General features: G+C 37.5%; 1 protein-coding gene across 2 annotated transcripts in view; it reads left to right on the forward strand.

Annotated features, from left to right (window-relative positions):
• slc8a1a (solute carrier family 8 member 1a) overlaps nt 1-13,274 on the forward strand; it is a 30,100-nt gene extending 16,826 nt beyond the window's left edge. For both annotated transcript variants that reach the window (XM_056734506.1, XM_056734507.1), the window contains exons 3-10: nt 2,142-2,248; nt 3,726-3,746; nt 4,345-4,362; nt 5,477-5,545; nt 6,843-6,970; nt 8,688-8,787; nt 10,441-10,713; nt 11,093-13,274. In XM_056734506.1, coding sequence (XP_056590484.1) covers nt 2,142-2,248; nt 3,726-3,746; nt 4,345-4,362; nt 5,477-5,545; nt 6,843-6,970; nt 8,688-8,787; nt 10,441-10,713; nt 11,093-11,469 — 1,093 coding nt within the window. In that variant the 3' untranslated portion in view covers nt 11,470-13,274. The remainder of the gene's footprint in view (nt 1-2,141; nt 2,249-3,725; nt 3,747-4,344; nt 4,363-5,476; nt 5,546-6,842; nt 6,971-8,687; nt 8,788-10,440; nt 10,714-11,092) is intronic.
• Nucleotides 13,275-13,629: the final 355 nt, after the last annotated feature.

Consider the following 13,629-nt stretch of genomic DNA (forward strand, 5'->3'; position numbering starts at 1 on the left):
TTAGAAGACTATATCTAGTCTAGTCTGCTGTCACAACATCTGATTTTCACTTCTCGGTATATAACGCTGTTATCATGGTATCTGTTGGAATATGTCGTATTTGCAAACGCCACAGACTGTAGTGCACAATGACGGAGACGGCAGCCATGATCTTGTCTCATTTGGAAGTGTAAAATATATTAATCTTACAATCCAGAGAGCAATAAATTATTCAGTTTTATGAAATCAGGTAATTGTTTTGCCAGCCAAATTTCCAAACAAGTCATCACAATAGAACAACAACAAAGTCAAACGTATTTTATGTATCGTTTGTCTGTCCGTCTCTTCATCTTTGTCTGTTTTTGTACCGCACAGTACGTCTCTCTGTCTGTCTCGCGTGCTGCTACCATATAACATAAATCACTGAATTTAACTCAAACTCATGTCGCTGGCTGTGCTGAAATCTAGCTGGAATCGTTGACTTGTACTTTAAATGGCACGATTTGCTGCAGGTTTGTTGTGTCATTGCCCTTTTGGTTTAAACAAGTATCTCATACTCAGATTTTTTTAAATAATGAGCACCATTCATGTCTTCTGTACAATCTGTTATTGTTTACTGTCAATGACAGAAGTATAAATAGTGTGTAAGAGATCCACTGTTCTTCACATTAGTTTACCCTCCATATTTGGTAAGCATTGCTACAGGCAGATGAAGCGCTTCTGGATATCATCAGACATGGGCTGTTGTCCTGCGTATTGGCCCACAAAATGAACGGATAGACACTTATCATCTATAGTGGTTGAACAAAAGAGAGAAGGGATGAGAATGAAAGCATAAGAGAAAGAACATGTTAGGATTCAGTACATTATGTAAACACAACGTCCGGCTGTGTTGCTCAAGCTTCCCTGTTTAATAAGAGTAGACGCTAAACAGCACAGTGTGTTTTTGGTGTCAGGCTTTTTTACGCGCCCTGCAACTGTGAGTGTGCGGGGAGCTCGCACGGTTACATAAATCTACAGTTTGTGCACAGAGAGATGCTGTGTCGTCTTCCATCAGCAGGCCTCCGTCTCTATTCGTCCTTGTTGTGCTTGTCGCAGTGTATCACTGTGTGGATTGTTGAGTCATTACAGATTGTCACAGACATACAGGTGGACAGACATCTTACAAGAGGACAAAAGAACAACTGAAAGCTCTTGGAATTACAAGTAGTATGCATTATAAAACTCACCGTCGTTTCGTTGTATGTTTTAGTCTAGCCATACCTTACGTTTTGTATTGAAGGGAATGTGTTTTCGCTTTCTGTCAGTGATGTCTTAAATGACACACCCACAGACCCCCTGCAGTGTTCTCTGTTGTGCGCAAACATAGCAAGAGCTGGCTGAAAATCATATGTTGTTAACTTATAGGTTTTTATAAAATGAGTTGGTAGTAAGTTGGAAGTTACATTTCATGGATATGGTTTTGCCACGTTATCCCATTTGGCAGTGCATCACAAATTTGCTTATTTGACCTAGAAATAGTGCATTTTAGTGCAATTAATTTTATAAATCAAAATGTCAACATTTGTCAAATGAGGTTTCAGCGAATGTTTATAACATACAGTCGTTGTTCATATTTCTTTTCGTTTGGACTTATTTTTTTGAGCAGTTCGGTCATGACATCAGTTTTTAGACCAACCTGGAAGAAAAATTCTGCCCGGGTTCCCTCAGGAATTTTTTATGATAGCGATTTTCCATTCATGGGAAAATAACATTAACATCTGTGACTAACATTACGTGAGGAGACTTCATGTTTTTTTTTCTCTTCGTTTGTTTTTTTATTCTCAATTGCACTCAGTGATGCAATTTGTTTCAACAGTAAAACTTGTCAAGCATGTAAACGTCCTTGGTGGACAGTATTAGTCACTATGACAAATCTTTTTGCAGTTAACATGTTTTAGGACTGTGTATTAGACCAAAAATTTACAATATTTTCAAAAACAATTAAAAAATCTACTGAGGCTAAGAAGTGTTAAGTCCTCTCTAGGTTTTTGACAGCTCAGTTTGTACTGCATCACGATGTGCCGCTCTCTTCAGCTGTCACTTCCTTAAGCTTTTCTCACATCTGAAATCTTGTGCTGTTTTTCTCTTTCTTTCTCTCTCTCTTCCTTTTTCTCTTTCAGCAAAACTATTCAGATCAAAGTAATCGACGACGAGGAGTATGAAAAGAATAAGAACTTCTTCCTGGAGGTTGGAGAGCCACAGTTGGTGGAAATGAGTCAGAGAAAAGGTGGGAAGTTTCTCCCTCGGTCCCACATCCTTAAATCGGCTCCGGTGTGCTGACATCTTCTGGGCTGAGCTGGGAGTGATACACGGCAATGCCAGTCGAGATATGAGTTGCTAGTGTTAGTTGTAGACATTTTGTCAGAGTAGTTGATCATAATCCATCACCTCTGTAGTCCTGTTTCTAATATATTTTTTCCTAATCGACCAAGGAAATAAAAAGTGGGGGACCCTAGAATATTCCATGAGATTATGGCAAGGATAGTTCACTAAAGAATAAAAATTCTACCATCAGTTATTCAACATTTTGCCATTCAAAGCTGTATATGACTCTTTCTTCTGTGAAACCCAAAAGAAGATATTTTGAGAAAAGACTCTGTGCATACATTGGAAATCAGTGGGGTCTAGTGTTGTTGGTTGCCAGTATTCTAAAAAATATATTCCTTTAGTGTCCTGCAGGAGAAAGAAAGTCATACAGGTTTGAAATGACAAGCGGGTGATTAAATTATGACAGAATTTGCATTTTTGGGTGAACCATCCCTTTAATACCCATGCACAGTTCATACCTTCAAATGTGAATTTATGTTCTTCCAACAGGAAGACCGTAAAGGTTAAAATTCATGACCACGAGGAGTATGACAAGCATGCAAACTTCTTCATAGAGCTGCAGGAACCAGAATGGAGGAGGAGAGGATGGACAGGTGAAAGATGGCAAACAATGAACAAAGCCTTTTTTCTCTGTAGCTGCCCTTTATTCTGGCTTTTTTCCTTTTCTCCTCTCCTCCTTCAAAGCTGATTCTCCGCTTTTGTTCTACTGTTGCATTAAAAGTGTCTTCCTCCTGCTCAATTTTAGTGGGTTTATCCCTCATATTCCCTCCTGGCAAAAGAGCTTGTTCAAACAACAGGCGAAATTGGCCCTGACTCAAACTTTTAATATGTGAAATCTAGCTGGGACAGAAGTTGTAGAGATGCTTCTTTCAGGCCAGGATGAGATAAGGACATGTGAAACCATAATGAGGAGAAGATATATGAATTTACTGCAATATTCCAGATCCTTTGAGATTTTAGAGACCCAATGTAGAGATGATAGTTTAATCTCTAAACTCTTAGCTTCATAACATGATCTCCCCTTTTGGACCAAATCATTAATAGCATACTGTCAACAACAATGTGACCGGTATGATGACTTGTACTAGAGCAAAAATAAAATTTAGGATATTTAATTTTAAAGTAAAATGTATAGATTCGATTAATTGTGATCTATATATTATACTTATAATTGAAGTTTCCAATCTATTCTTGTTAGTCCAGTACAAAACTTACAGTTATCCATGTTTGATGACTTCCAGCATTTGTTAATAAATCAACCCTACAGCATCTGTAACTATGTTTATTAGTTCATTCATATTCATTTAGCTTTTTCTTTATCTCCATTTTTCTGGCATTTTCTTGTTTGTTTCGTCGTTTTCGTCTGTCTGCATCAGCTGTCTTGCTGCGTGAGTGTGGTAAGTTGTTTCTTGTTTGATTTGCTTGTCCCTGCCACTGTAATACTGTTCATCTCATCTAATTTGACCATGCAAAGTTGTATATGTTATAAATAATGGTCCAAAAAGCCTTTGAACTCTTAAACACACCTGAAAATGTCAGTGTAATTCTTTTAAATGAAAAAAAATATTTTCGATTATTATTTAAATGCTCAAAGCAAGTAAAACAAAAATTGTGCTAGGACTTTTGAAAAACAACATTTATTAAAAATTTCCATTTTTTTCAGATGTTAGTAGAACATGTTAGTGTAATGAACAACACTTGTGGTTAATCCTGTGTTAACTCCTTAAAATGACCTTGTGATCAGATGGTTAAAAAACATTAGAAAAAGTGACGTCAGTACACGTTTTGTTATGTCCTGCAATAAAACTCAAACAATTTTAAGTGGGGCTTAAGTAAATTATTTAAGGCCATTGTATAAACAAATACAGTATACTTGTTTTAATTCACGCATTTATGTTGTCCAATCCAACATTGTTTCTTGTCATTTCATATGGTTCTGTAAGAAATCACAGTTTAATCAAATAGGAAGTTAATTTGAACTTTTTGTGATTTTAGGTGGTTTCGTGAAGACAGGTATGGTAGTATTTCACTAGTTCCCTAATCCTTACTGTATCTAACTCAGTTGCTGTCACTAATGCTTACCTGCTTTACTAACTGAGTCGTTTATCCTGTGATCATCTTTTATGTGATGCTTAAACAGCTTATTTTACTTTTCTCTGAGCTGAAAACTGTAAATATAACATCTGGTATGTTTCATAACCGGTTTGGAGCATTTGTTTGTCACACTTTAAGTAGACACTCAGTGTACTTTATAAGTCTTTGTTTACTCACTTAGGACCAGAAACAAAGGAAGCTAATTTTTTTAAGAAAAACTACACATTAAATTTGATCAAAGCTAACTTAACCATGTAGTGAATTACATTGTCTTGCGTGAGGTATTATGAGTTCACCAACACCATATTTTCAGGTCGTACAAACAGCACTAGATTCACACTCTAAAGCAAAACATCACCAGGCATGACAGTAGCTTAACATTGTGTAAATACGGCACAACCCAATGTCGAACTTTGATTCTCAGTTGTATTATTCCTGAGGGCAAACAGGGTGATTACTAACTGAGATTGCATTGTTAGACTTTCTGATGCTGACGTGTCGGAGTACTCGTAAACGCCCTGTTGTACTGACTTAACTGTGATGGCATGCACAATGACTCTTCAAATACTCTTTTTCGTTTTCAACTATGGCTGCTCTGTTCAGGGAGTGTCTGCTGGGGAAAAATGTCATCGCTATGAGAACAGCGCAAGATAAAATTAGCATATGACAGTTAAAAGAATCGGATGAATGTTATTCATGAGAAGGGTGTGATTGCACACACGGCCTTCTAAACAAAAGTTCAGGAGGAGTGGTTTTCTTTTTTAATTCTGGCGATCACGACACACCCTTATTCCTTTAAGAAGGTCCATTTTTTATAATCCATAGATTATATAGACGGGGGGATATACAGTGCTGTATGCATTGTCTACTGTTATATAATGTAGGCTTATATCAAAGAATCTTTACATGCGAGGTTCTCAAGTGATATTTGACATTTTCACAATTTGCTTTAAGCTTTGTCCACCATATATCACGCTCAATTAAGTTAGTGTCTTTGCTAACACTGTTCAGTGAATGTGTTTGGGCTCATCAGGCAGGAATGTCTACCGGAAAGTGCAGGGTAGAGACAAACCCAACCCCTCCACCATTATCAGCATCGCAGGTATCTGTCTGCCCTCCTGTACATCCCTTTATCTCATTAATAATTTGTTTATCATATACAGTATGTTACTCTGGACAACATAACCAGTCCTTAGGGTCAATTTTTTGAAATTGAGATTTTTAAATCAGCTGAAAGCTGAAGAAATAAGCTTTCTATTGATGTATGGTTTGTTAGGATAGGTGACTATCGGGCGGAACAACATCTGTTTACAAAGAAAAAAAAGCAAAATATTGAGAAAATCTCCTATGAAGTTGTTAATCTGAGGCACTGTTGCAGGCCATCCACTCACAAAAAGAAAGTTTTTATACATTTACCGTAGGAAATATATAAAATATCTTTATGGAACATGATCTTTACTTAACGTCCTAATGATTTTTTGCATTAAAACAAATCTTGTACTTGTGTTTTTGGCAATTACTAAAAATGTTTCCGTGCTACTTAAGACTGGTTTTGTTGTCCAGGGTCACATATGTTAATGTTCAATCTTATAAAGATGTGTATAATTTATCCAATTTATCCAATATCCTGTTTTTGTGAAGTTATTGTGTGAAAATGGGTGTTTTAAATTATGGGAAGTTATTAAATGAGTAATTACCTCATTACCGTAACACACAAGTAAGAAGTGCAATTACGATGCTGCTTTTCAGGTCTGGAACAGGCAGTTCAATGTTACAAGCACAAGTGTTTTTTAATGATGGACATGTTTGTACACAAATATACAAGATGTTCAGAAAACTGGAAATCTTAAATACAGGCATCATAGCAAGAACTGACACTCCCTACTTTTAGCATAGCTTTAGTGTCGTGTAGACCCGTATTCATTTAATTTATTTTATTTTACCCTGACATTTATTTAACCTGATTAATTTATTTTACGCTGAAAACCCAGTTTTTAAAAACTAAACAGAGTAACAGCTTGTTTTTGGATATATATCTTATAACTTGTGCATGTCAACTGCATGTCTGGGCCCCTTAGTTATTACTTAAGACTAAAGATTTGATCCTTTTTAAGTCCCACACCCCAGTCTGCCCTTTAAACAAGTTCAACTGGTCCAGACCGAAAGCATTTTTTTCCCACACTTCATAGCATAGCTTACATTATGAACATGTTAAGGCGTCACTTGAAATTATGCAATCATGCAAGCTTTTGTCTTTCTTCATTTTTAAATGAGTTTTTTTATTCGTAGTGTGCACATGAGTAAGTTTTATGACTCACCATATCTCTCTTTCACTCTCCCCATTTCTTCCCCTCCCAACACATGTCTGTACAATTTCTCTGTCTTCATACGTATCTCAGAGGACGGGGAGGAGGAGACCCTGACTGTGAAAGAAAAGGATGAGAGACGTATCGCTGAGATGGGTCGCCCAATGCTGGGCGACAATGTGAAACTTGAAGTAATCATTGAGGAGTCCTATGAGTTTAAGGTACAATACACCTTCCGCTCCATCTGCCATTAAATCGTGTTCACGCTCCACCCAGACACGTTTTCTCAAAGTTCCAGCAGTGACATTTTAAACATCATTGGAGGCACTTAAAGGTGCATTAAAGAAGGGCAGAGCATCTGGACATGAGAGATGGTATCCTGGCCTGCTGAAGTAGTCCCAGCTGGAGACTATTCAACCTTTTAATAGCTCCTCAGATACAGCAGACGCACAGCCAGATATTATCGAGACCTTTCAGGGTGCATGTGCATATTAACTCATTCGCCGCCAGCCTCTTTAAAAAACGGTTGCCAGCCTACGCCCGACAGCGTTTTTTAACATTTTCAACCAACTTTAATGGCTCACAGTACATTTTCTGCAAAGAATATATGGACAAACAATATGTGAAATGAAAGAACAGAGTCTCAGCTTTTAAACAAAAGAAACCGTATTCTTCTATCTTCATTTGTTAGTCTTTTATCACTCCATAGATGTGGGTAGGATTCTTCAAAAATGCATCATTTTGATTATTAACGTTTTTTGCCAAAGATTCCGCCCAGATTACACTCAATCATTAAAAACCGCTTAAACATATACGTTCTAGGTTCTGGGATTCTGTACTTTTCCCAGTGGTGTGTAATAGCGGCACCTGTTGTACAACAGTACAAACACTGATTGCTGTAATAACTCGTATTTGGCGGGGAAGCGTTTTCTTTTAAATGACAAGATAACTCGTCAATGGCGGTGAAAGAGTTAACAAAGCTCCACATCCAACTCTTTCCATCTACTGTAAATCATTTCACAAATTCTCAAATTTTTTGGCTCCTGTGTCTTACAGTTTATTGATTTTCCTATTAGATTAATTTGCTTTGACTTGAAGCCAATTTACTTTCTTGTATACTGAAGGTTTGATTACATTGCACAGAATCACGAGCGGCCTGTAATGAATCAAGCGTGGCACATTCTGTGATCCACATGTTATGATCTGCTGATGAGTACAGTCATTAAAATGAAATGAGAGCGCTACTCTAACAAATCAGGTTTGCTGCCATGTAAAGGATGAAATGTTGGATTTAGGCCACCCAGAGGTTTCAGAGATTCCTCACCAGCTCTACTTGGAGATGATCTGAGAAATCTGCTGAATTATTGATCAGAAAGAAAGAAAGTTCTTTATTTAAATGCTGTCTTTTCTGTTACTTTTGTTGATATCTCACAAGGATGGTTCACCCAGAAATTTGAATTCCTTTTTTTCTCACCTTCACGTCATTGCAAAGCAGTTTGACCTACTTTTGGTGGAACGAAAAGGAATACGATAGATCCTCTGCTCTTTTAGTAGCAGGAAAGTAAATGAGGACAACGCGAAAGCGCCATTAAAGAAATTGTGCTTTATTCAAAGTCACTGATAGCTTTGTGCAAAGAATAGATCAAATTTTGTTATTCCTTGTAATTAATTTTTTTATTTTTATTTTTTTATTTTTTATTTGCAATCCCCTGGGATCGAACCCTCAACCTTGCGATGGTAACGCAATGCTCTTACCACTGAGCTACAGGAAAGCTGTAATTAAATTTTCTAAGTCAGTGACAGCATTGCAGTGATTTCCACGTGGTTCACAATCAAAAAGTCGAACCGGTTTGGATTGACGTGGTGGAAACAATGACAGAAACGACACATTTAGACAAAACTCTAAGTTAACTTTTGCCTTTTTTTCCCCACTCACAGAGTACAGTTGACAAACTCATAAAGAAAACCAACTTGGCCATTCTGGTTGGAACCAACAGTTGGAGAGACCAGTTTGTAGAAGCCATCACTGTCAGCTCAGGTAGGTCCCTCACTATAATGGCAAACACACATCCCTAAACACACTACACAGCATACAAAGACTTGGGAGTTCTCTCTCTAAGGATCTTGTTCAAATTGATGCTCAGTCACAGCGCTAATGCTCTTCCTTATCTTTAATTAGAGCACTACTATTGCAATTATATGTAGAATTTACAGTATGTTTGTTTGCCAGAGACCAATAAAAGTGTTTATCAACAAAGACGGCACTTAAGCATGTTAGATATGAAAGTGCCAGAGAGGCGAAATCATTCAAATTTGCTTTGCGAGACTGAGGAGCTCTAGCCAATGTGGAGTTTTAGAAGCATTACAGTGTCGATTCTGATGTCTCTAGATTGATCTTGAAGATTTGGGTTTGTCGCAAATGAGTAATGTTCTTGTTATGAAGTAATTTTGCTATCGTAGCAAATTATGTAGTTCAAGCACTCTAAGTCGCTTTGGATGAAAGCGTCTGCTAAATGCGTAAATGTAATCTAACACCGTGTCTACACCAGACGCGGTGCGATGCGACGAAACAATAGAACGCACTAGAGCCCATTATAATTTAACATTTTGTCCACACTGGATGCGGCGCAACGCAACAGTCCCATTATAACAAGCACCTTGTCGTGTCGTGTCGCGCTGGTCGCATCCGGTGTAAGAGAACACATATACACTCAATCCAAATTTACAGATTTCTTATTTCTTATTATCACTTTGGATAAAAAACATCTGGCAAATGCATAAATAATATTTGTTTGACAATAATCCCTCCCACATTACCGCCTGTCATATAGAATCAGCTCTTCACAGTGCACTCCAATCCATATTTTAATAGATGTCATGTCTGCCTTTCACCGTTTATTATGAAATATGTCCTGTTACATAATGGAGTCCAGTGTTATATTAATTATGTAATTGTGTGCACCTTCTTTATTTATGTGCATTGCAATTGTTTTGTCACGTATACATTCAGAAACACTGCAAAACGCATCAGAGCAGAAAGAAACTTGTTTCTTATTGGTCTATTTTCCCCAGGGTTCTCCCATAAGGAAGGTTTATCTCAAGGGTGACTAAACACAAGTCTCTCTTTCGATGTCTTGTGTTCCCTCTTTTAACCCACATTATGTCACTGTTGTAGCACAGCATATTTTTTACATTTATCAGAAATGTGTGGACGTATAGCACAGAGACTACATTTCTTTTCTGACATACGTACATGTGGACGCATACACAAACTCTCACACCGACAGGCTTGACTGATCCGACAGATCTTGTTAGTTCAAGCTGAGAGAGAGTGATGATAATCTGAATTCGTGGGGAAAGTTTATCATAATTATACACCGGGGTCTAAGACGGCTGTCTCCCTCTGCAATGCCACAGTTAGATTCCAATTGACTTTGTTTTCTTATTTCAATTCTGTCATTTTTTAATAATTCTATGTGACATTTTCACAATTAACAGTAAACAGAAAGGACCATTCTGTGTCTGGACATTAAAGAATTTTGCAATAGTAGTTTGCTCCAAATGCCAGTCCCAAATGGCATTAGTTTTAGTTTAAAAGCACGGCTGTGTGAGCATGGCAGAATATGTGCCTGGTGTTAATTGTCAAGAGGGTTGTGTGTACTAATCGAGCGTCTCTTTTTCTTATCTTAAGGTAATGATGACGAAGATGAGTGTGGTGAAGAAAAGATGCCGTCTTGCTTTGACTATGTCATGCACTTCCTGACTGTGTTCTGGAAGATTCTATTTGCTTTTGTGCCCCCAACTGATTACTGGAATGGTTGGTTGTGTTTTATTGTGTCCATCATCATGATCGGCGTCCTCACAGCTTTCATCGGAGATCTGGCGTCACATTTCGGCTGCACAATTGGCCTGAAAGACTCTGTGACAGCAGTTGTGTTTGTGGCCCTGGGAACCTCCGTGCCAGGTATGGTACTTTTACAGTTAAGACCAAACACGTTTAAAAACCTGTAAGCTGTTGGAGCTTTTTTCGAGCCTACACATGAAAACGCATGTTGGAACTAAAATGGTGGTAACTTATGAATCCTTTGGAATACAGACTTACGGTTGGTCTCGTTTAAATACAAAGAAAAGTTGCTGATTATTGCTTTCCAATGATATACTGTATAGTTTGTGATGATTCAATAAGAAATTAAATGCACAATATTGACGCAAACTTAGGTGTCCCGTATACGGAACGGGTGACAGTTAACAGGCTACAGATTTTTTTTTATTGCAAATCTTTGCCTTATTATTTTAAGGATTTGAAAGACATTAAGATCCAAATTCTCTCTTTTTTATTTCAGACACTTTTGCAAGTAAGGTGGCAGCCACCCAGGATCAATATGCGGATGCTTCCATCGGCAATGTGACGGGCAGCAATGCCGTGAACGTCTTCTTGGGCATTGGAGTGGCTTGGTCTATAGCTGCTGTCTTTCACCAATCGCAGGGCGAGTATTTCCGTGTGGAACCCGGCACGCTTGCTTTCTCCGTCACTCTTTTCACCATCTTTGCCTTCGTCTGTATCGCCGTCCTCATGTACCGCCGCAGGCCGGAGATCGGAGGGGAACTGGGCGGACCGCAGACTCCGAAAATCCTCACCACCACTTTGTTTTTTAGTCTCTGGCTGATGTACATCGTTCTGTCCTCCATGGAGGCCTATTGCATCATCAAGGGTTTCTAAATCAACCAGGAGATGATGTCATCGACGAGAAGCCGATTTTAAAATGGTTGAAAAGTTGGACAAAAATTGTGAAATGGATTTAAAAGAGGAGATGAAAACAACTATAGGTGTTTTTGTGCGTTGTTGTAAGTAAGTTTGATCTGAGTAAAAGCACATGCCCATAGAAAATAGATCTCTTTAATAGCATAATTGTTTAGGGAGTAAATGGAGACTTTGATACATCATTCGTTGGCCTACAAAACTGAATGACGTGAAGGAAGTTATTCTCATGGATTTTTTGTTCAGAGAAGGCTTTAAACATCACTTTCACACTCACTCATGTTTATACTTGAAACATACTGAAGAAACGAAAGAATTCAAATTTTGTGGTGATAAATATTTTCTGTGATGAAGACTGAGGGATCCCAATTTGTTATGTATAAACGGGTGTTTTTATATACTAATATTGTCAAGAGACTTATTTTTCATGGTTTAAAACAAAAGTGTGGATTTGATTAGTATTATAAGCTTTATTGAACCTTGAAGATCTTTAAATATTATAGTGTTTGTGATTTACACAGTATGTTGATATGTTTTCAGGCAGTCTAGAACAGGTTCTACATCCATCAGGCAAAAGAATTGCCATAAGGAGCCAGGACAATAAAAAACTGTTTGGACAATCTAATGATATTCAATACATTAAATGTATTATATGTGTTGTGTGAGTGTCATAATCTGTGTGTTAGATTTATTCTAGATGTCTCCAGTCAATGAGGCACTCAGCAGGTACTGGCAGATTTCCGACTCACATTGTATGTCACAGTTCCGTATTATGAAAAAAACTTCTATGTGAAATTTTTGGGTTATTGTTTAAAAATATGAATCTGTCATTATCTTCATTCTGGACAATCTAAGACTGATATTTTGAACTCGGAGATTTTTTTTGGAGGGTGGGTGGACCAACACATCTCTCTTCATGACAACACAGACACAAAGACACAGTGAAGAAAATAGCCCGGACACCAGAAGACTGTTCTTGTTGTATATAATGCACAGTGTTATGAACATATTCAAATAGAAAAAGAGTATAGAGGAGATTTGCCTCATGTATTTTACCCACCCGAGGACACAGGATCATACAGGTACACTTACCTGTAAATGTCTCATAATTAGTTTTTTTGGACATGCCAGCTTGTAAAGCATCAGGATTACACCACTTTTCTCCATTGTCATGTCTTAGGATACATTAAATTTGACACAAAAGCTCTGTTCTAATGGCTTTTCAAACAGCTCTTTGATTTGTTTCCCTGATGCACGCACTTGTTAATATCTTCAGCATCATTTACTTTTTCCAAGCAGTTTTCCCTCCCTTCTGGGAGTGACCTGTAGATTTAATTTTACTTCATCTCCTCTATATAAGAAAATTATTATCTTTCTGTTTGGAACATGTTGGTTGCTGTTTTAATAATTGAGTTTTGTCTTTTACATTTCTCTTTTGTGTGGCACACTCGACAGAAGGATAAACCACAATATAATACTGCCGTGTGTGACCCTCCCTTCTCTAACACAACAAAATAAAAGTTTAGGACTTGGAATGAGAAATACTCTACACTTTCATCAGTCTCACTTAAGACATGTTTTTCAATGTTGGTATGTGGCGCCTCCTAGTGTCAAAATAATGGAATCATCAGGTTTTGTATGTGCCTCATTATTTTCCAAAATTCCCTTATGAGTTTGTACTATTCGACTTTCTACCTGGTTGATTTTGGTAATTATGTAAATATCTTAGAACAATTCACCATAAAAATTCTGTCATTATTTATTCACCCGTGAGTTGTTTCATATCAGTTTTTTTCTGATTAACACAAAGGAAGATATTTTTAAGAATGCTTGTAACCAAACAGTTCATGGCCACCATTGACTACCAAAGTAGGAAAACTGCAATGATAGTCAAAAGTGACCCACAATGGTTAGCTACATTCTTCAAAATATAGAATTTTCATTTTTGGTTGAACTGTCCCTTTAAGGGATCAATAATCATTACATTATCTTTTATCAAATCACAGTGCATCCTGCAGTGTATTTATACACTGCCTGAAATTTCAGAGTACGGTCAATAGCTATGCGACGACACACAGCAGTAAACTTGCTTATATAGGACCAAAAATGGGCCCCCATAAG

This window comes from Triplophysa dalaica, chromosome 21 (genome assembly GCF_015846415.1).
Source record: "Triplophysa dalaica isolate WHDGS20190420 chromosome 21, ASM1584641v1, whole genome shotgun sequence".
Classification (NCBI taxonomy): Eukaryota; Metazoa; Chordata; class Actinopteri; order Cypriniformes; family Nemacheilidae; genus Triplophysa; species Triplophysa dalaica.